Source organism: Orycteropus afer, unplaced genomic scaffold (genome assembly GCF_000298275.1).
Source record: "Orycteropus afer afer isolate SDZICR_OR568_19922 unplaced genomic scaffold, OryAfe1.0 scaffold00245, whole genome shotgun sequence".
NCBI lineage: Eukaryota > Metazoa > Chordata > Mammalia > Tubulidentata > Orycteropodidae > Orycteropus > Orycteropus afer.
The window spans coordinates 2,238,819-2,262,650 of record NW_006921832.1 but is presented as its reverse complement, the minus strand read 5'-3'; the positions used below and the strand labels follow the sequence as shown (position 1 = coordinate 2,262,650).

The window sequence follows — 23,832 nt, the reverse complement described above, 5'->3', positions numbered from 1 at the left end:
ACTCCTCAGAAGGAAGGTTGGGCAATCTACTTCTGTAGTGATACTGCCTCGGAAACCCAAGGAGTGGTCACTATGAGTTGGGTCTGACTCGACGGCACATAGCAACAACAACAACAACCCTATGTTCTATTTTCTAATATGCCTCTTAAAACTAAATAACAGCTTGTAAATATCTTACCATGTTATGATATATCACTGAAATATTCAGTTGGAGATTTTGTATTTGTTGAAAGATCCATTGAATATATATTCAATATATATATATAGAAAGATATTTAGAAACAAAAAGAAAAAAACAAACTCACTGACATCGAGTCGATTCCACTAATTGTGACCTCTCCTTGGGTTTCCGAGGTGGTATCACTACTAAGCAGTCTTCTGGTTAGCAGTCAAATGCTTTAAGCACTATAACACCAGAGTTCCCATTTTTAGACATTAGGTTGTTTCTAGTTTTCACTATTATAAGTAAGCATTGATAAACAACTTTGGCTTAATCTTTACTCATATTTTTGACTAGTTATGTAGAACAGAATGCTAGGAGAGGAATTGCTGGGAAAAAGTTTATACAGTCCTCAGTCTTGGTCCAACATTCAGAATTCCCTCTGGAATAGCTCCACTTTCCACTTCATTCCACTTTACCCGGTTACTCTGAAGCATTGTAGTAGAGGGGTTAAGAACACAGTTTTCAGAGTCAAACAGACCAGGTTTGAATCCAAGCTTTGCCACTTGCAAAATGTGTGACCTTAGGCTGTTTTAATTAATTAACCTCTTTAAGCCCTAGTTTGCTCTTCTTTAATATGGGGAAATAATTCTGGTTTTCTGATGTGGTTGTTGTGAAGATTAAATAAGATTAAAAAATTAATGTAAAACACTTAGCACAAGCCCTGTCAAGTTGAAAGTGTTCATAAATCTATAATAATGTGTTACATTCATTCCTGTCCCTAAACCTATTCAAATCCTCTTTTCAAAGCCATATTAGAGATCCATCCAACTTCTCTGTGAGGTCTTCTGGCCAGCGCAGTCCATCACACTGAGCCTTTAGAGCACTCATGGGCTGGACCCTCATTTAGTGTTTATAATACATTGTCTTGTTGTTCATATACATGTGTATATGGAAGGAGCCAACATTCCCCTACTCAACAATTCAATACCCAGAACTGTGTGTTCCTCCCATTGCAGATGATCCATCATTATCAAACTCACTGCCATCGAGTCAATGCCATTGTGACCCCCATTGGGTTTCCATGGCTGTAACTCTTTATAGAAACAAACCACCCCGTCTTTCTTCCAGAGTGGATGGTGGGTTCAAACTTCCAACCTTTTGGTTAGCAGACAAATGCCTCAACCACTACACCACCAGAGCTCCTTATCACTCACTGTCAAGGATCAATTATTTTTCATTAGTTCTTTTGGGAAACAGAGATGATGATGATGAAGAGGATTGTGTTTGAAGTTTGTTTAGAGCATTTGGTAGTCAAAGAGCTTTGAAAGCAGTTCCTGGCCTTGACTCTTGGATGATGCCTGACTCTGAGCACACCTGAAACTGCAGGTGTAATCAGTGAACAGCTGGAGGAAAGGAAATCTGCTGGGGCAGGAGGCAGCCCCAGGCTCTTGCTGTGCTAAGCCTCTCTGGGACATTGTCCCAGCTGGGGAGGCAGAGCTCTGCACGTGGTATCAGGACCTTTGTATGACTTGCAATGTGCTTCTCCCACCCTCATTACTTTCCACAGGCGATAAGATGCTTTTGTAGCTGGTGGAGCTTTCCTCCCAAGCATCACGCAACTCACAATGGTCCCTTTTATGGCAGGCAAGGATGCCTCCCCAGTTGCCAGGGGAGATTGAGAAGCTGCCTATTTGCAGAGCTGCAGATGGGAGGGCTCGACCTGGAATAGCTTCCAGAACAGGGCCCCAGAAGAGGAGAAGGGGTCAGCCCCGGGGAAGGTGATTCTTGGAGGACACTGCATCACCCCTCTCTCATCTGGGTGTCTTTCAGGAGTCATGGCCGGCTTCAACATGGGAGGCGACCTCAGGGAGCCTGCTGCCAGCATCCCCCTGGGCTCCCTAGCAGCTGTTGGCATCTCGTAAGTTACCACATGACAGTCAGCGCGAGCTGGTGAGAGGGAGAGAAAAACCCAGGCTGAGGAGGGGAGTGCCCCTTTTGTTCTGAGAGTGCCCCGACTGTGACCAACCTATTTCATATTCCAATCCTCCTTTTAACACTCAGCGGGCTGGAAAATTCATGTCTGGTGGGTTCAGACGATTGCCCTTTCATACCCTCTGCCTGGGAATGCTGCGGCGGGAGTGTCATTAACGTGGATTGCAGAACACAGATCAATCCATTCTTTCCTTTTTCCTCAGCCTCCTGCTCCTTCTCTTCCCCTGCCCCCATTTTGAACTTTGGGATTTAAAAAAAAAAAAAAAAACATTGAGTTTCCAGGATCTTTGGAAGGATAATGATGAGTTTTGCAATCAGACAGAGTAGGATTTACATTCCAGTTCTGCCATTCATTGGCCGTGTAACTGAGCAATTTGCTGAGCTCTCTCAGCCTCAATTTTCCTATCTGTAAAATGAGGACAATAATTTGTGTGTCTCACAGACTGTGGAGGATTAAATGAGATCTTATGCACATCATAGGAACTACACTGGCTATCTTCCTTCCCCCAGCTACCCTTTCCTCTTCCACAACATTGACAGGTTTCGTAGGGTTTGGTTCAGGCTGTGCGACTCACATTAGCAGACTTGGTGGCTCTGGGTTTGTTCCTAACCTTCTTTGTTTTGTTTTCTCTCTATACCATGGGTCTATTTCTATCCTTCTGTCTTCTGCTTTTCTCTACATACCACTGGGAGAAACATCTCAATCCTTCATTGGGTACATGTGAAAAGGCAGTGGGATCATAGATAAGATGATGACTTGAAAAGTTAACAGTGCATGGTATTACATTAACCATGGTATTTAACAAATATTAATATATATATTTCACAAATGCTGAATTAGCTCTTATTGTAATGTCACAGATGCTGCAGGCCAAGCACACCTCACTCACTGCACTAGTCTTATTTTGTGCTAAAAAGGCAATAGCTCGGGAAGAAAATGAAGACAACAAAGATAGACTTGGGAAGGAAAGAGGATTCTAAGTGAGGGCTAGAATATAAGACTTGATGGAACTAAGGTTAGACAAAAGCCCCAATCCCATTGTCTTATTTTTGCTCACAGCTGGGGAGGGACTTTGGTCCACTCTCCTCTGCCCAGATGGGATAAAAAGACTATTCAAGATCACATGGCTCCTTGGGGGCAGAGCCAGGTCCTCTATTGCCTGTGGTCCAGAGACCACTAGAGTTCAGAGACCTGAGAAATCCTTAGTTTGTTCTTCTATTAGGGGATAGCTATGGGGCTTTATTATTATTATTATTATTAACTGTGATTTGGGTGAAGATTTACAGAGCAAATTCACTTTCCATACAGCAGTTCACATACACTTTTCTCATGATATTGACCACAATTTACCACAATGCAACAGCTCCCCCTCCCACTTCCTCCTGATAGTTACCTCTTCCTTGTGTCCATCCCTCCATGCACTCCTGCCGCCTGAACTGTCTCCCTGTGCATAAGCAGCCCTTTTTTCTCTCATGATTGTTCTCTCCAAGGAGTGTATCTACCTGAGGTAAATGTTCAACTCATATGCCTATCTTCTGCTTGGCTGGAAGCCACAGGTGTGGGTTCAATTCCAGACCTGAAGGACAGCTAGGGGCCATAGTCTCAGTGGGGATGTGGGGCTTCTGATTGGCACTGGCTTTCTTGATGACCTGAGGGCCTCTCCCTCCACCCCACATCCCCTTTATGGGTTTTCTTCTTTAGTGTAAGAAAGACACAAACATGGTACTCTTTTGGGTAAGAAATATCTTTAGAGAACACATGGTACAAGTGTCCTCTCAGACCATGAAGAGAGGGCTTCAGGACTCGCCTTTGTCTTTAATTCTGAGACAAATTCACATGGGATGCAAAGGTTGGTTGGGGTGGGTTGGAAAGGGAGTTGGGTCCGGGTCAGGTGGGAGCTCCACTCTGCTTTTGGGGTTTGCAGGTGGTTTCTGTACATCGTCTTTGTCTTCCTGCTGGGCGCCATCTGTACCCGAGAGGCCCTTCGCTATGACTTCTTGATAGCTGAAAAGGTGGGTGAGGCTTGCACAGCCCCAAGGGCTCAGTCTGTGGGGTCATTATTTACTTCAATCAACAAATGGCTGCCTCCTCTTTGCCAGTCCTGTCCAGAGATCTATATTGTCTCAGGCCCAGGACTAAAGTATGGAGACATCAGAAAGGGTAGGAAAGGTATATTCTGCTTTTGGATCCCTAGAAACAGGTAACAGGTTGGAGACACAGTGACTAGATTGTGGGAACACAACCATCTCTTCACGTTGAAAATAGGGACACCAAGAATCTGATCATCTGAAATCCCCAGCTAACCAATCCTTCATTTTTGCCAATAACTTCACTTTCCACCACAAACAGAAAATGCTGCTCACAAGAATCAAGGAAGAAGGAAGAGGCTGATGGACAGAGAAGGGAGCAAGGAGGCAGAGGGAGGTGAAGGGAGGTGAGGAAGTTCAGCTCCAGGGTGAGGGCTTAGATGGATGGAGGGCAGTAGGTTTGCCTTGTCCCCTGTGGACCCTGCTTTCCCACTGAGAAACTCAGCAATCCCCATCAAATAAGCATGCTGATTTGGCCCCAACATCTTTGTTTCTAGAGCTGCCAGGCAACCCTGCCCTGAGAAGATTAGCAAATTCTTCTCATTCCACAGCAATCCCTACTAGCAGGCTAGAGGTCATGGGACAGGCAAGGACACTTATTTGGCATCTCTAGAACCCATGAGAATAAGATTTCCACACACTTTCAAAAGTCCCCTAAAGCTCCTGTTGTTGTTGTTAGGTGTGGTCCAGTCAGTTCCAACTCATAGCAACCATGTGTATAACAGAACAAAATACTGCCCAGTACTGCACAATCCTCACAATTGTTTATGTTTGAGCTCATTTTTTGCAGCCATTGTGTCAACCCATATTGTTGAGAGTCTTCCTCTTTTTCACTGACCCTTTACTTTACCAAGCAGTCCTTCTCCCAGGACTGGTCCCTCCTGATAACATGTCCAAAGTACATGAGATGAGCTTCTAAGGCTCATTCTGGTTGTACTTCTTCCAAGACAGATTTGTTTGTTCTGGCAGTCCATGATATTTTCTGTATTCTTCACCAACACCACAATTCAAATGTATCAATTCTTCTTTGGTTTTCCTTATTCATTGTCCAGCTTTCACATGCATATGAATCAACTGAAAATACCATGACTTGGGTCAGTTACTTAGTCCTCAAAGTGACATCTTGCTTTTTAACACCTTAAAGAGGTCTTTTGTAATAAATTTGCCCAATGCAATACGTCATTTGATTTCTTAACTGTTGCTTCCATGAGTATTGATTGTGGATCCAAGGAAAATGAAATCCTTGACAATTTCAATATTTTCTCCATTTTCTGGATGTTGTGTATTGGTTCAGTTGTGAGGATTTTTTTTTTCTTTAGATTGAAGTGTAATACTGAAGGCTGTGGTCTTTGATCTTCATCAGTAAGTGCTTCAAGTCCTCTTTTCTTTCATCAGTGCTGTATAAAAATGACATGGGGGATGTGTCATCTGACCTTGTCTAACTTGAAGAGGGGGGAGAGAAAATCACCATCAGCATCTGCCCAAGGCTGATTCCTATCAGGTAGAGGTCAGATATGCCTCTACCTTGTAACTTTTTTCCAGGTCTGACACCCACTCTCCCTCCCACGGCACTCTCTGCTTCTCTGCTAGGTTCAGTAATTCATTGCAATGGCCACACAGGACTCACAAAAAATACTACAATTACAGGATTTATTAGGGAAGTAACAGGTTACAATTCAGGATCAGAAGCAACACAGGATACAGATCGTCAATCAAGACAGCTTTCAGCAGTGCCTGCAGGCATGCTTCTCTCTGGCCCTCTGCTTCTCAGCCCTACAGCCCCTTGGCCTCTGCCTTGCTTGGGCAAGTGTTACAAAGCTCTTTTAGCTCTGCCAATAAGTACCAGATGCACTCCACCATCAAGACCAAAGGCACTCAGCTCTAGCTCCATGGGTCAGCAAACTTAGCACTACCACGTGCCTGGAAGCACCCTACTCTGCCAGCAACCTCCTACCCAAGGGTGCTTGGCTTTCTTGCTTGATGATTCTGGAAGCCAACTGTGCTATCTTGTGCCATTTCTTGGTTCTGCTGCCACCATTTCTCTGCCACACTTGCTGTCTCCATAGTTACAACTTTTTGTCTCCTAGATCTAAGAGGTTCTCAGCACAAGGACCCTGGGTCCAAACGAAGTACTCCATTCCCATCTCTTCTTGGTGGTAGTCAGGTCCCCCCTTTCCACATCTGGGATGGCTCATTTTCAGCCTAGCAGGATGGCAAAACTGACCAATCCCCATGTTAGGGTGTCATACATCTTATTTGCATGGCCCCACCCCTACAAGTTTCAGAGGCAAGTTTCAGATTCCTTCTGACACCCATTTTGGTCTTTTTTTTTTTTTTTTAATGACCTTTTGCTTTCTTCATGGATGATGTTCTTGATGTCATCCCACAATTCCTCTGGTTTTCGGTCATTGGTATTCAGTGCATCAAATCTATTCTTTAGATGGTCTCTGAATTCTCTAAATTGAACTTGCCCTTGAACGAAGTCTAGCTAAAGCAAGTGGAAGAAATGACAAGATTAAAGAGCTGAACAGAAGAGTTCCAAGAGCATCTCGAGAAGGCAAAGTCAATTATTATAATGAAATGTGCAAAGACCTGGAGTTAGAAAACCAAAAGGGAAGAACATGCTCAGCATTTCTCAAGCTCAAAGAACTGAAGAAAAAATTCAAGCCTTGAATTGGAATATTGAAGGATTCTATGGGTAAAATATTGAATAATGCAGGAAACATCAAAGAAGATGGAAGGTCATTGTACCAAAAAGAATTGGTTGATGTTCATCCATTTCAGGAGGTGGCATATGATCAAATACCAATGGTGATGAAGGAAGAAGTCATAGGTGCACTGATGGAACTGGCAAAGAATAAGGCTTCAGAAATTGACAGAATACCCACTGAGATGTTTCGATAAACGGATGCTATGCTGGAGGCACTCACTTGTCTATGCCAAGAAATTTGGAAAACAGCTACCTGGCCAACTGAGTGGAAGAGATCCATATTTGTACCCATTCCAAAGAAAGGTGATCAAAGAGAATGTGGAAATTATCAAATAATATCTTTAATATTACATGAAAGTAAAATTTTGCTGAAGATAATTCAAAAATGGTTGCAGCAGTATATTGACAGAGAGCTTCCAGAAATTCAAGCTAGATTCAGAAGAGAACATGGAACAAGAGATATCATTGCTGATGTCAGATGGATCTTAGCTGGAAGCAAAGAATACCAGAAAGATGCTTACTTGCATTTTATTGACTATGCAAAAGCATTTGATTGTGTGGATTATAACAAATTATGGATTACATTGAGAAAAATGGGAATTCCAGAATACTTAATTGTACTCATGAGGAACCTGTACATAGACCAGGAGATTGTCTTTGAACATAACAAGGGTATACTGCATGGTTTAAAATCAGGAAGGGTATGTGGCAGGGTTGTACCTTTTCACCATACTTATTCAATCTGTATGCTGAACAAATAATCCAAGAAGCTGGGCTAGATGAAGAAGAGCATGGCATCAGGATTAGAGGAAGACTTGTTAACAATCTGTGACATACAGATGACACAACTTTGCTTGCTGAAAGTGAAGATGACTTGAGGCACTTACTGATGAAGATTAAAGACTGCAGTCTGCAGTATGGATTACAGCTCAACATAAAGAAAATGAAAATCCTTACAGTTGGACCAATAAGCAGTTTCATCATAAATGGAGAAAAGATTGAAGTTGTCAAAGATTTCATATTACTTGGTTCCACAATCAACACCAATGGAAGCAGCAGTCAAGAAATCAGACAATGTATTGCACTGGGCAAATCTGCTGCAAAAGATCTCTTTAAAGTGCTGAAGAGCAAAGATGTCTCTTCGAAGAATAAGGTGTGCTTAACTCAAGCCATGGTATTTTCAATCGCATCATATGCATGTGAAAGCTGGACAATGAATAAAGAAGACAGAAGAAGAGTTGATGCTTTTGAATTGTGGTGTTGGCAAAGAATACTGAAAGTACCATGGACTGCCAGAAGAACTAACAAATCTGCCCTGGAAGAAGTGCAGCCGGAATGCTCCTGGGAAGTGGGAATGGCCAGATTTCCATATCCCTTGCTTTGGTCATGTTGTCAGAAGGGACCATTCCCCAGAGAACGATATCATGCTTGGTAAAGTGAAAGGTCAACGAAAAAGGAAGACCCTCAATGAGATGGATTGACACAGTGGCTGCGATGATGGGCTTCACTATACCAAGGATTGTGGTATAGCATGGCTGGGCACAGGACCGGGCAGTATTTCAGTTGTACATATGTACTGTTGTACATATGGTCATTATGAGTCAGAGCCAACTTGACAGCACCAAACAACAACGACACCCCCACAAGGGTGCATGCCTCTTATTTACATTATTAGCAAGCTATCCAATCCCCTTGGTGCTCTACAAACACCTCACATTTGCATAGTCCTCCTTGGTCATTTGGTGCGAGTTACAAAGATTATGGATAGAAGGGCCATGTTAAGCAGTTTGATACACCATATTGTGTCTTCTGCATATTGCAGATTGTTAATGAGTCTTCTCTAATCCTGATGCCATGTTCTTCTTCATATAGTCCAGCTTCTCAGATTATTTGCTCAGTGTACCAAACCAAACCAAGCCAAAAGGAGCTCTGGTGGCATAGTGCCTAAGGCATTTGACTGCTAACCAGAAGGCTGGGGGTTCAAACCCACCAACCACTCATCAGAAAAAAAAGGTTGGGCAATCTACTTCCATAGTGATACTGCCTCAGAAACCCAAGGAGGGGTCTCTATGACTCAGATATGACTTGATGGCAGTGAGTTTGGTTTGGATTGAATAAATACTGTGAAAGGATACAACCCTGACACACACCTTTCCTGATTTTAAACCATGCAGTATCTTCTTGTTCTGTTCAAACAACAGCCTCTTGGTCTATGTTCAGGTCCCTCATACACACAATTAAGTGTTCTGGAATTCACATTCTTCACAGTGTTATGGAATTAACAAATTCCATAATTTGTTAAGATCCACACAGTTGAATGATTTTGCATAGTGAATAAAACACAGGTAGACATCTTTCTGGCATTTTTTGCTTTCAGCCAAGAGCTATCTCACACCAATAATGATATCCCTCCTTCCATGCCCTCTTCTGGGAGCTCTGGTGGCATAGTGCCTAAGGCATTTAACTGCTAGCCAGAAGGCTGGTGGTTCAAATCCACCAGCCACTCCTCAGAAGGAAGGTTGGGAAGTCTACTTCTGTAGTGATATCGCCTTGGAAACCCAAGGAGGGGTCACTATGAGTCGAGTTCAACTCAACAGCAATGTGTGTTTTTGTATGCCCTCTTCTGAATCTAGCTTGAATTTCTGGCAGTTCACTGTCAATATATTGCTGCAACCATTTTTAAATTATCTTCAGCAAAATTTTATTTGTGTGTGATATTAATGATAAAAAAAAAAAAATACTCACTGCCATTGAGTTGGATCTGACTCATAGCGACTCCTTCTTGGGTTTCTGAGGAGGTATCACTATGGAAGTAGATTGCCCAACCTTCCTTCTGAGGAGTGGCTGGTGGGTTTGAACCACCAGCCTTCTGGTTAGCAGTCAAATGCCTTAGGCACCATGGCACCAGAGCTCTTGATATTAATGATATTGTTCAGTAATTCCCACATTCTGTTGGATCACCTTTCTTGAAATGGGCACAAATATGGATCTCTTCCAGTCAGTTAGCCAGGTAACTGTTTTCCAATTTTTTTGGCATCGATGAATGAGCACTTCCAACATTGCATCTGTCTGTTGAAACATCTCAATTGATATTCTGGAAATTCCTGGAGGCTTGTTTTTCACCATTTCCTTCAGTGCAGCTTGGACTTCCTCAGTATCATCAGCATTTGACTTTATGTTACCTCCTGAAAACAATTGAACATGGACCACATCTTTTTGGTACAGTGACTGTGTGTTTTTTCTGTCTTTTTTTGTTGCTTCCTACATTGTTTAATATTTTCCCCATAGAATCCTTCAATATTGCAACACGAGGCTTGAATTTTTTCTTCATTTCTTTAAGCTTGAGAAATGCTGAGCATGTTCTTCCCTTTTGGTTTCCTAATTCCAGGTCTTTGCATATTTAATTATCATACTTTAGTTTGTCTTCTGGAGCCACCATTTGAAATCTTCTATTCAGCTCTTTTACTTCATCATTTCTTTTATTTTTGTTAGCTACTCTGTGTTTAAGAGCAAGTTTCATAGTCTCTTGTGACATCCATGTCTTTTTTAATGATCTTTTGCTTTCTTCATGTATGCTGTTATTGATGGCATCCCACAACTCGTCTGGTCTTCAGTCATTATTGTTCAATGCATGAAATCTTGGTATGGTCTCTAAATTCAAGTGTGATATACTCAAAGTCATACTTTCACTCTTATGGATTTGTTTTCGTTTTCTTCAGCTTCAGCTTGAAGTTGCATATGAGCGATATATGGTTTGTTCTGTAATTGGTCCTTGAGCTTGTTCTGACTGATGATACTGACCTTCTACGTTGTCTTTCCACAGAGGTAGTCAGTTTGGTTCCTGTGTATTCCATCTGGCAAGGTATATACAAGTACACAAAATACATGTATATTTGCTGTTTATGTCATTGATAAAAGGTGTTTCCAATGAGTAGGTCATTGGTCTTGCAAGATTCTATCATGTGATATCCTGCATTATTGCTATCACCAAGGCCATATTTTCCAACTACTGATGTTTTTTCTTTGTTTCCAACTTTTGCATTCCAAGCACCAGTAATTATCAATGCATCTCGATTGCATGTATGATCAAATTCAGACCATAAAAGTTGGTAAAAATCTTCAATTTCTTCATCTTTGGCATTATTGATTGATACTTAAATTTGAATGATGGTCATATCAACTGATCTTCCTTGTAGGCATATGGATATTATCTTATCACTGACAGCATTGTATCTCAGGATAGATCTTGAAATATTGTTTTTGACAATGAATGTGATGCCATTCCTCTTCAATTTGTCATTCCCAGTAAACTAGACTATAGGATTTTCTGATTCAAAATGTCCAGTACCAGTCCATTTCAGCTCACTAATGCCTAGGTTATCAATTTTTATGTGTTCCATTTCGTTTTTTATGACTTCCAATTTTCTTAGATTCATACTTTGTACTTTCCCATTAATAATGGAAGTTTATGGTTGTTTCTTCTCATTCTGAGTCTGTCACGTCAGCAAATGAAGATCCCAAAAGCTTTATTCCATCAGACACTATTTGGCTGCTCCTCAGAAGGTTTTCACTGCCAATGTTTTTAGAAGTAGATGGCCAGCTCCTTCTTCCTATTCTATGTTAGTCTGGAAGCCTCTCTGAAACCTGTCCACCATTAGGGACTCTGCTGGTATTTGAAATAGCACTGGTATAACTTTCAACATCACAGCAACATATAAGCCACCACAGTATGACAAACTGGCTGACTAATAGTGGCCAAAACTCCTACCTTCCTTAAGTTTCTGGAGGAAAAATGAACCCTGAGATTCCCATGATTTAGCAGAGAAATTTAGTAGGTGAGAAAGTTCTTATTCAGTTAATTTCTGAGGATTGCTACTTACAGTTTAGAAGAAAATGCCATTTTGTCTTGGTGTAAGGCTTTGAAAAACAGGCCTGCTTGACCTTCATGGACGGCTATTCGGGGCAACCTGGTGCAGGGAAATGTAACTCACAAAAGAGATACACACTGGGGCTTGGTTTTCACATTAGCAAAAGTTTCTTTTCAAGGCATGTGGACCCAAATATAAAGATGATGTTTGCTTTCAGGGGACTCTTGACCGTACTATGAAAGCAGGTAGTGAAAACACTGAACGAGCTTCCAGCACCCAGTGTTCTCATACTCCCAGGGAGCAAAGTTTGCTCTCAGGGAAGGAATCTCTATCTGTCATTTGTCTGTATGTATATGTTTCCAGCCTTGAGTTTCATCTCCCAGGGGCCTTCTCTCTAATTGTGGGATTAAAAGTTTGGTTGCATTAAAGGAATTAAAGGCATAAGGGAATAGCTGAAAGAAGATCTTCGGCCAGAGAGAGCTGCTTCCTGCTCATTTCCAACCTGCATGCTTCTGAAGCCACCCCTGGTCCCTTTGGTGGAATCAGAGGTCCTTTTCAATCATTAGAGACCTTGATCTGGAAGGAAGAAGGAAAATTATCCCCTGGGCTGGGGCTCCTCTCCCCTCCTGCCCCCTGCGTTGCAGAGAAAGCTAAGAATAAGTATGTTGTACACTGGCAGGCAGTCTTGTATCCAAGGAAGACCACAGTGAAAGGGTAAACACATACAAAGCTGCATATTAGTGCCTTCTAGGTGGAAATTCTGTGCTTGATAATGCACATGTGAACAGAGAGAAACTTATATGACACAGCCTAACATTCTGATATGTTTGTTTTTTAATTTTGTCATGATAAAAATGTATTTAATATGGAATTTGCCATTTTAACTGTTTCCAAGTGTATAATCCAGTAATATTAATTACATTCACCATGTGGCACAACCATCACCACTATTCCCAAATGTTTTCATTGCTCTGAACAGAATAAATTCAGTACCCCTTAAGCAATAACTCCCCATTCCCTGTACCACAACCTACAAGGCTCTGATAACCAATAATTTGCCTTGTTTCTAGGCATTTGCCTATTCTAGATATTTCATGTAAGTAGAATTATACAATATTTGTCCTTAGATGTCTGGCTTCTTTCATTCAGCATAATATTTTCAAGGTTCATCCATGTCATAGCATTTATCAGAACTTCATTTCTCTTTATGGCTGAATAATCCTGATATGGTTTTAATAAACCATTCACCTCTGCTTCACTTTTGCTATGGCCTTGATTCTGAGCCAGCCTGTCTTTGAAGCTGCAGGGCCTTTCTGTCTGTGTGCCCTGTCTCTCATCTGTGTGCCCTGCCTCTCACCTGTGTGCCCAGAGTAGGCCTGACCTCCGACTTCCTTCCCTTGGCCCTGTTTCACATGGATTTCCTACTAGAAACTTAATCATCCTTTTAGAAACAAGGGCAGCATGCCCATTGCATAGCAACAAAATCCCTTGACCAACTGAGTCCAAAACAGTGATGCTCAGCTCAAGATGGCTGGTGACTATACCACTTTGAATGTGTGTTGCTCTCTGCAGTTAGGACAGCAATCCAGTGTCATCCATCAGCCTTCTGAAGGGGCTCACTATGCCTCTTCTGAGTCTCCCATTCCAGAGCTTTGACCTGTAATCTCTCACATTGTGGTTAGAATTCCAGATCATCCAAGTTTTAAAACTTTGGATCATCCACATTTTTAAAAAAATTTGAAGTTCCAGTTTTGTTTCATCATCCATCACTGAACTAGTTTTAATCAGTTTGAAGCCCTGGTGCTTTCTGCCAGAACAACTATCTTCAGTGGTTGCAGCCTGCCTTGGATGCCTTTCTGCTGACCTGCAGCTGATCAGTTAATCTGTTTCTTTCTGGGTTTCCTATAGCTTCTCTGACCTATTTCTAATTATTTGGCTTCTCAACCCACAGTTTCTCTAAGAAGCTTCTTTTTACTTTTTATCCCCACCCAGAGGAACGTTTTCTCAACTCTTGAATGTCAATCTTGGTAATATTATGCATTCTTAAAAATCTTTAGTACATTTTGGTGGCTTTGAAATAACCTATGTAAAGCACAGTATCTGCACATACCCAAATCCAAACCCACTGCCACTGAGCCAATTCCAACTCACAGCAACATTATAGGACAGAATAGATCTGCCTGATAGGGTTCCTGAGACTGAAAATCTTTACAGAAACAGATTGCCATCTTTCTTTCACAGAACGGCTGGTAGGTTTGAACCACCAACCTTTTGGTTAGCAGTCAAGTGCTTTAACCACTATGCAACAAGGGCTCCATCTGTATGTACATAGTAGGTGCTTATTCCATCTTAACTCTCCTTCACATCCCTTATTGGTGTAGTGCCTAAGGCATTTGACTGCTAATCAGAAGGCTGGAGGTTCAAACCCATCAGCCAGCCACTCTTTGGATGGAAGACTGGGCAATCTACTTCCATAGAGATACTGCCTTGGAAACCCAAGGAGGGGTCACTATGAGTCGGATTCAACTTGACGGCTGAGCTCACATGCCTTATGAGGAAATATTGACAGATAAAGATATAATAGAGATATAATAAGTATTTTGGAGATACATTTATTTTCATCCACAAATCTACCATTTTAACTTGACTAGGAAAAGCCAAAATAGTGAATCCCAATGTTATTCAGCTATGGAAAGAGGAATTGTGTGAAGAGCTAATATTAGTAGGGATAAAACAAAAGATATTAGTGTTTCAAAATAAACTGTGTATAGTCTGGGTGGAAAAAAAATATCAAATACTAAATAAGTATGTGTGTGTGTGTGTGTGTGTGTGTGTGTGTATCAAGTACTGTGGGAGCCCCGAGGCTTACTAAGTAGCAAACAAGAACAGACTACATGTGAAAATGGGAATCCATGGGTGGTGCCAATTGTTAATATGCTCAGCTGCTAACCAAAATGTTGGAGGTCCAAATATACCCAGTAGCACCTTGGAAGAAAGGCCTGGCAATCCAAAAAGTCAGCTAATTATTGGTCTCTCCTCATCTGAAGCAAATAAAAGTGAAGAAAATCAAAGACGTGCAGAAACAGTTAGTCCAAAGGACTGATAGACCATGAGACTGATGGACCTCAACCTGTATGATAGACCAAAAGAACTAGATGGTGCTCAGCTACCAATGCCAACCACTCAGAAAGGGATCAAATTTGGAGATCCTGTTTAGAGTGGAAGACAAATGTGGAATGAAATTCAAAACCATAAAGCAATATATAAAACAGGCTTCCTGGTCTTATAGAGACTGGTGAAACCCCTGCAACTATGGCCCCAGTCACCCTTTGGGCCTAGAATTTATCTCACTCCCATGGCTTAACTCTCAGCCAAATAACAGATAGGCCTAGGAGCTGAACACCAGGGAGATGCACTCCTTAGAACAATCAACCATGGGAGATCAGAAGGGCAACATTTACACAGGGAGAAGTGTAGGGAGGCAGGATTGCATAGGTAAGAAGGACACAGGGAAAGAGTAACCACAGGGAGGAAGAGGGAGGTGAGATGTTACACTGCAGGGAATGTGACCATAGCACAAAACAAAATGTGTATATAAACTGTTGAATGTAAAACGAATCTGGTTTAAAATTTTACCAAATCACAATAAACAGTTAAAAAAAAAAAAAAAAAAAAAAGCAGATACTGAAAAACTTATGGCTCACAATTCTACTCTGGCACATATGTGGGGTCACTATGAATTAGAATAGACTCTATATAGCAACTGGTATTTTAAGTAGGAAAAGCACCAAACAAGCATTTTAGTTAAAAATTGGGACTCCTACAAAGTAGAATAGTCATATCTAGATTTAACAGTCATGACTTCACATATTCAAGAGAGACCTTAAAATTGCGCAACAGGAGCTGTGCTTGGGAAGACAGTGGTGGGAACCAACTCTGGCTGATGAGTGTGACTAGCCAGCTGCTGAGCTGCGACCAGCCCAGCCTGATTGTTCTCACTCTTCATCCAGGACACAGAGTGCTACCTCTCAGGAGGGGAAGCAATCTCAATCTCCTTATGGAAAAATGGCTGTCAAGCAAGAGATCAAACTTCACTGAGAGCTGAGATGTTGGTCATTTTGGGCAGTGGGGACAGTCCTGGGAGACTCATGTCTCTGGAAATATGACGTGAGAGAAAACCAGGAGGCTGTTGAGACATTGCCATATTTATAAATTTTGGATGCAAAAAATTCAGGGTCTACTTCTCAGGCAAGAGACCGTGGAGAGTAAGTAGGTGAACAGAGTGAGCAAGTGACTGAATCCAGTCCTTGAAGACAGGGGAGCAGCCAGTGAGTCAATGGCGTCCCTCAATGGCTGAAGTTCAAAATGGGATCTGGGATAAAACACCAAAAGCAGAGAAATGGAATAATTATTTACATCTGTAGTTACTGGAAAAAGAAATTAGGGTAGTTCACAGACCAGATGATATTTTGGAAAGTTGGAGAGTTTCTTGTGATGGCTTTAACAGGCATATGACAGAAGCGCACCATTTATAAAACAAACTGTTGATACACATCTGCTCAAATAAATTTTCACTTCCACCTCCAATGGCACATTTAGCAAGTATGCAGTCCATTATGAAAAGATGTAAAGATCAAATTCAGTGAGGGCTCAGAGCAGAACTGCATAGTTTACTGCTATGACTATAAAGCTCTGCCCTTTGCTCATCACTGTATCAGGAATTCAACCTGTCCTCGTTTAATGCTTCTTAAATGGATGGATGGATGACAAACAGAAAGGAAGAGGGAGGATTCAGGTGGGAGAAAGATGGAATCAAGTTTTATAGTTTATGAAGACGAGGACTAGCATTTCATTCAATTTTCAGAAAACGGGCTGAATAATAGTATGTGAAAGAGTGGTAAATGAACAAGCCATTCTAAACACAATTGACAGATTGGACATAAACAAGTCAATAAACCTGAACAAGTCCCCATGAACCACCCAAGGGTTCTGTAGGTATCCTGGGGTGTGTTTGTGGGAGGGCTGGTCAAAGATGGAAGTTACCATATCAGGTCATCATGATACCAGAGACTTATCAAGGTCCTAAGGTCAGTCCCAACACTAAAAGGATGCCAGGCTTGGAGGTCTCATTTCCCTTCTAAGTAAATGGATAGGCTTTAAGTAGAAAAAACGGGGTGGGGATTATTACATACACATATATACACACAACACCTATGGATGAAAAGTAGAATTGCTGCAAAGAGATGTTTCCTGAGTCTCCAGAAGGATTCTTTGAGGGGGAAATGCAACGGGTACAATGTACACAATTGTTGCCCACCCTGGCTGCACATTAGAATCATCTGGAAGGCTTTTAAAACAATGTCTGTGCCCCACTCTGTACCAATTAAACCAGAATGTTTGGAGTGATTCTTATGTTTAACCAAAATGGAGAGCCACTAACTGGATTTTCAGAAAACTTTTGATAAAATTCCATCATGAAATCTGTTTATTTTCAAACTGGTCCACATAAGACACATTTGGTAGAGAAGACAGAAACAACAGTAAGAGCAATTACATCTCTGAATGGATTGGGGATTGAAAATGAGACCAGTTTATGTAACAATTTTGTAAGGCATCCTGGGCATGGATTACAGTGAAGTCGTGAAGCTTCATTAGTTCATCCAGCAGAGGTGGTAGGGATGATTCCGAATGGGGAGAGCCTGGAGGCAAGAGGCCAATTAGCACAGTTGTTGTTGGGTGCCATGAAGTTGGTGCCGACTCATAGCGACATAGTGAAACAGAATGAAACACTGCCCAGTTCTGCACCAGCCTTGCAATCCTTGTATATCTGAGCCCATCATTGCAGCCACTGCATCAATCCATCTTGTTGAGGGCATTCCCCTTTTTTGATGACCCTCCACTTCACCAAGCATGATATCCTTCTCTAGGGAATGGTCCCTTCTGACAACATGACTGAAGCAGGGGAGATGAAGTCTGGCCATTCTCACTTCAAAGGAGCATTCTGGCTGCACTTCTTCCAGAACAGATTCATTAGTTCTCCTGGCGGTGCATGGTACTTTCAGTATTCTTTGCCAACGCCACAACTCAAAAGCATCAGCTCTTCTTCGGTCTTCCTTATTCATTGTCCAGCTTTCACATGCATATGAGATGATTGAAAATAATATCAATGTTGGGTTGTTGTTGTTGTTGTTGTGTGCCGTCGAGTCGGCCCCGACTCATAGCGACCCCTCCTTGGGTTTCCAAGGCAGTATCACTACGGAAGTAGGATTGCCCAACCTTCCTTCCGAGGAGTGGCTGGTGGGTTTGAACCACCAGCCTTCTGGTTAGCAGTCAAGTGCTTTAGGCACTATGCTACCAGAGCTCCTAATGTTGGGTTAGGTGCACCTTAGTCTTTAAAGGCACAGGACAGGGCAGTGTTTCGTTCTGTTGTACATAGGGTTGCTATAAGTCAGAGGTGACTTGATGGCACCTAATAAGTCTTCAGAGAGACATCATTGCTTTTCATCATTTTAAAGTTTTTTTGCAGCAGATTTCTCCAGTGCAGTAGGTTGTCTGATTTCTTGACTGCTGCTTCCATTGGTGTTGATGGTGGATCCCAGTATTACGAAATCACTGACAACTTCAATCTTTTCTCCGTTTATCATGATGCTGCTTATTGGTCCAGTTATGAGGATTTTTGTTTTCTTCATGTTAGGGTATAATCCATACTGTAGACTGTGGTATTTAATCTTCATCAGTAAGTGTTTCAAGTAATCTTCATTTTCAGCAAGCAAGGTTATGTCATCTGCGTATCACAGGTTGTTTATGAGTCTTCCTCTAATCCTGATGCTGCATTCTTTTTAATATAGTCCAGCTTCTCAGATTATTTGCTCAGCATACAAATTAAATAAGTATGGTGAAAGGATACAACCCTGACACACTCTCTTCCTGATTTTAAACCATGCAGTATCCCCTTGTTCTGTTCAAACAACTGCTTCTTGGTCTACGGATAGGTTCCTCATTAGCACAATTAAGTGTTTTGGGATTCCCATTCTTCTCAGTGTTATCCATAATTTGTCTTGATCCACACAGTTGAATGCTTTTGCATAGTCGATAAAACACAAATAAACATTTTTCTGGTATTCTTTGCTTTCAGCTACGATCCATCTGACATCACTAATGATATCCCTCATTTCATGTCCTCTTCTGAATCCAGCTTGCATGCCTAGAAGTTCCCAGTCAGTGTACTGCTACAACCAATTTTTAATTACCTTCAGCAAAATTTTGTATGTGATATTAATGATATTGTTTGAAAATTTCCACATTCTGTTGGATAACCTTTCTTTGTAATGGATACAAATACGGATCTCTTCCAGTCAGTTGGCCAGGTGGCTGTCTTCCAAATTTCTTGGCATAGACGAGTAGGTGCCTCCATCGTGGCCTCCATTCATTGAAACATCTCAATGGGAGTTCCGTCAATTCCTGGGGCCTTGTTTTTCACCAATTCCTTCCATGCAGCTTTGACTTCTTCCTTCATTACCATTAGTTCTTGATCATATGCCACCTTGAAATAGATGAACATCAACCAATTCTTTTTGGTGCAGTGATTCTGTATTCCTTCCATTTTCTCTTGATGCTTCCCACACTGTAGTTGGCCTCAACATGAGGTGGTCTGGTGGCACAGTGGATAAGGCATTTGGCTGCTAAGTCAGTGGTTCAAACCCCTCAGTGGCTACGCAGGAGGAAGAAGGGACAATCTCCTTCCATAAAGATTTACAATCTTGGAAACCCTATAGGGGTCACTATGAGTCAGAATTGACTTGATGACAGTGGATTGGCCTCATAAGTATGGTCCCTAGACCAGGAGCAGCAGCATCACCTGGAAATTTGTTGAAAATCTAAATTCCCAGGTCCTACCCCAGACCTACTGAATCAGAAACTCTGGGTGCCAGGCCCAGAATTATGTTTTAATAAGCCTTTCAGGTGATTCTAATACAGATTCAATTTGAGAACTGTGGTCCATCTAATTGAAAGGTCACAGTTTGAACTCACCAGTTACTCCACTGGAAGAAAGATGAAGCAGTCTGCTTCTGTAAAGATTATAGCCTTGGCAACCCTATAGGGCAGTTCTACTCTGCCCTACAGGGTCACTATGAGTTGGAATTAACTTGACAGCAGTGGGCTTGGTTTGTGGTTTATGTGGTCCATATAAGAGGTGATGGTGGACTGAACTGAGATTGTGGCAGTGGGAATGAAGTGGGGCAGAGGTGGGAGATGTTGGAAATATGTTCAAGAGGTTGAATCTAGAGAACTTAGTGTGTGATTAGATTGGGTATGAACGGGTGCATGCTGGGGAGCAGAAGGAGACAAAGCAGGTTCTGGCATTGGATAATGAAACTGCTTTCTCATAGGTGTCCTTAGTGGGCTTCCTGTTCCTTTTGGGCCTGTACATCTCATCTCTGGCCTCCTGTATGGGAGGACTCTATGGAGCCCCCCGGATCCTGCAGTGCATTGCCCAAGAGAAAGTGGTTCCTACACTGGCCTGGCTGGGGCAAGGGGTGAGTGACGCTTACTTTTAAGAAATAAACATTTAGTCACTGACTGGATTGTTGATCAATATATTGCTTAAGTCTTTATCATTAGAGTCTCTGGTCAAGTTCTCCAGGGTGGGACAAATAAGAATGTGGAGGTTGCTTTAATAAAAAATAAATGTGAGACCCTCCAACTGTAGTACAGAAGGAAGTATCTCTTGGGTAAGGAGGGAAGCTGGTCTTTGCAGCTCTAATTCTGCCCTGAACATTCACCTTCCCCTTGGGGTTTGCTGTATGATGATGTCCCACATCTCTGTTTCTGGGCTCTCTCTGAATTATCATGACCTAAACCCTAACCGATAGAGTATAGCTTGGTTGAGTCACAGCTGGACCGGTCAAACAAGACATTCCGAAAGCCTAGAGGATGACAAGAAGTAAACACATAGAATTCCACTTCTTGATAACATAGTTTGCAAGCTGTTTTCTTGTTGGAGTACCACAGGGCACCCCATCCCAACCCTTCTGATCCCAGTTTCCTTCTTTTGGGCACATGTGGTTGCAACCCCTCTTTACTTCCTCCCTTTACCTTCCTCCACATCTTGTCCTTCAGTCAGCATGGGGTTGAGTAGGAGTAATGACTATCATCTCTAATACCTTACATGTTGTATATGCCTTCTCTTCCATTACATTATATTTCAATTTCATTTAGGTTTTTTTTATTAAGTAATACGTGCACAGGGTTCAAAACCAACAATAATATGAAAGATACACACTGAGAATTTTGCTCCTATCCTGAACCTTTCTACTTCTTGTTTTTTCATTTGCTATGGCCTGGAAATCTATCTTTTCATATGAATATAGAGAGAACTTTCTCATTCTTTTTCCACAATGTTGGTATACCATCATTTAACTAGTTCCCTATACATTGCCACTTGTGTGGTTTCCAATAAACATTGTTGCAATTAATAATGTTTGTGTATAATTTTGTATATATGCAGATAAATATTTGGATATATTTTCATAAGTTTAATATAAGGGATTGCTGGGTCAAAGGGTAAATGCATTTTTTAATTTTAATAAATATTGTCAAAGCATGTTCCGTGGGATTTGTATCATTTTGTACTTCTCTAACAATGTATGGGAATGATGCTAGTCCCTGCTTCCCATAGCCAGTATCACTTTTACACTTGGACAAAAAGGGCTCCTGCTTTATTGGACTCTGCTCTGGCCCTTGGGGTAAGAAGTCTGTGAGGCCAAGAGGATATACCCCTTGGATCCCATGTTTGCCTCTAGACCATACTTCAGATATACAAGACTCTGGAATTCCCTGCCCAAATTTTTCCCAGACTACTTTCCACATCGGCAGAGCTTCTTCCCTGGTTTGTCTTCTCTAGAGCCATGGTGTGGGTTAGGAGCACAACACATGGGAGCTTGAGGCCCACCATGGTATGGACTGAGAAGCAATATGGTGTGGGCCGTGGCTGGAGGCTATGCATTGCCATCCTCCAGCGAGGAACTCTGAGGCATGTAGGGATTCTAAACTGGAACGAATCCTTCCCCATCATCATGAAGGTATGCTTGGCAAGGAAGGAGGATAGAATATATTTAATTTAATAATTTGTTAGCTTGGTTCATAATTGTAAATATTTAGACATGAAATATAGGGACCTCCATTTGCACTCTTACCCCAGTATATACAAATGTTAACAGTGAGCCTGCCCCGTAGCTTGGCTATCTTTGCGTGTTGCCAGATTGAGTTTTTGCCAATTGTAGAATGAGAATCTTATCTTCTTTGTGATTTGCATTAATTACTCTTATGAATAAGGCTGACCATGTTTTCCTTTAAGAGCCTCCCCCCTACTCCCCAAGCTTGTTGGTCTTTTTCTTCTCAACTGTTAGGAGTTTTTTCTATATTAAGGAGATGAATTGTTGGTGAAATGCATTACAAATATTTCCCCAGTGTGTCATTTGTCTTTCAACTTGTTGGAGCTGTTTTTCCCACAACTTCTTTACATATGATTAAGTTTTTATGAACTCATTTTCTTTTTGGGAGTGAGAGAAAAAACATAAAAATCTTGGAGAGGTAGTCAACATATAGACAAACACATAAAACAAATAGGAACAACTTAAAGAATAACTATGAACTGAACCTTGAAACCTCCACCCAAGAACACTGCCAGCCTGTGAATGCTACCCTCACAAGCCCCTCTCTGAAGAGAGCTCCTTCCTTTTCATAGTGGTAACCACTATTCTCACTTCCATGATGATAATTTCCTTGCTTTCTAAATGGTTTTACTCAAGGGCCAGCAAACTTTTTCTGAAAAGAGCCACAAAGTAAATATTTCAGGGTTTGCAGGCCATATGGTCTCTGTAACAACAACTTACAACTCTGCCCTTGAGTCTCGAAAAGCTGTCATTGTTAGGGGCCTTCGAGTTGAATCTGACTCATAGTAACCCTGTACAACAGGATGGAACACTGACCATTCCTGCACCCTCCTCACAATTGTGCATGAGCCCATCTTTGCACATCATCACAGCCAGTGGGTCAGTCCATCTTATTGAGGACCTTCCTGTTTTTCACTGGCCCTCTACTTTACCAAGCATGATTTCCTTCTCCAGAGATCGGTTCCTTCTGACAACATGACCAAAGTACCACAGACAAAATCTGGCCATACTTGCTTTTAAGGAGCATTTTAGCTATACTTCTTCCAAAACAGATTCGTTAATTCTTCTAGCAGTCCAGGCACATTCAATGTACTTCACCAACACCATAATTCAAATGCATCAATTCTGTGGTCTTCTTTATTCATTGTCCAGCTCTCCCATGCATATGAGGCTACTGAAAACACCATGGCTTGCCTCAGACGAACTTTAGTCTTCAAAGTGACATCTTTGCTCTTTGACACTTTAAAGAGGTCTTTTGCAGCAGATTTGCCCAATGCAGTATATCATTTGATTTCTTGACTACTGCTCCTGTGGATGTGGATTGTGGATCCAAGGAAAATGAAATCCCGACCAACTCCAATCTATTCTCCATTTATCACCTTGCTTATTGGTCCAGTGTGAGGATTTTTGTTTTCTTTATATTGAGATGTAATCCATACAGTACACTGTAGTCTTTGATCTTCCTCAATAAATGCTCCAAGTCTTCTTCACTTTCAGCAAGCATGGTTGTGTCATCTGCATATCGCAGGTTGTTAATGATTCTTCCTCCAATTCTGATGCTATGTTCTTCTTCATGTAGTCCAGTTTCTCAGATTATTTGTTCATCATACAGATTAAATAAGCATGATGAAAAGATACTCTGATGCACTCCTTTACTGATTTTAAACCATTCAGTGTCCCCTTGTTCTGTTCAAATGACAGGCTTCTGCTCTATGAACAGGTTCCTCATGAGTACAACTAAGGAATTCCTATTTTTCTCAATGTTATCCATAATTTGTTATGATCTACACAATCGAATGCTGTTGCATAGTCAATAAGACACAAGTGAACATCTTT

At 41.6% G+C, this 23,832-nt stretch overlaps 1 protein-coding gene across 1 annotated transcript in view; it reads left to right on the top strand.

Moving 5' to 3' along the window:
* The window catches only part of SLC12A8 (solute carrier family 12 member 8), a 249,960-nt gene that overhangs the window by 175,277 nt on the left and 50,851 nt on the right, over positions 1 to 23,832 (top strand). Inside the window, exons 6-8 of the mRNA XM_007949383.2 lie at positions 1,994 to 2,081; positions 4,081 to 4,168; positions 20,212 to 20,358. Coding sequence (XP_007947574.2) covers positions 1,994 to 2,081; positions 4,081 to 4,168; positions 20,212 to 20,358 — 323 coding nt within the window. The remainder of the gene's footprint in view (positions 1 to 1,993; positions 2,082 to 4,080; positions 4,169 to 20,211; positions 20,359 to 23,832) is intronic.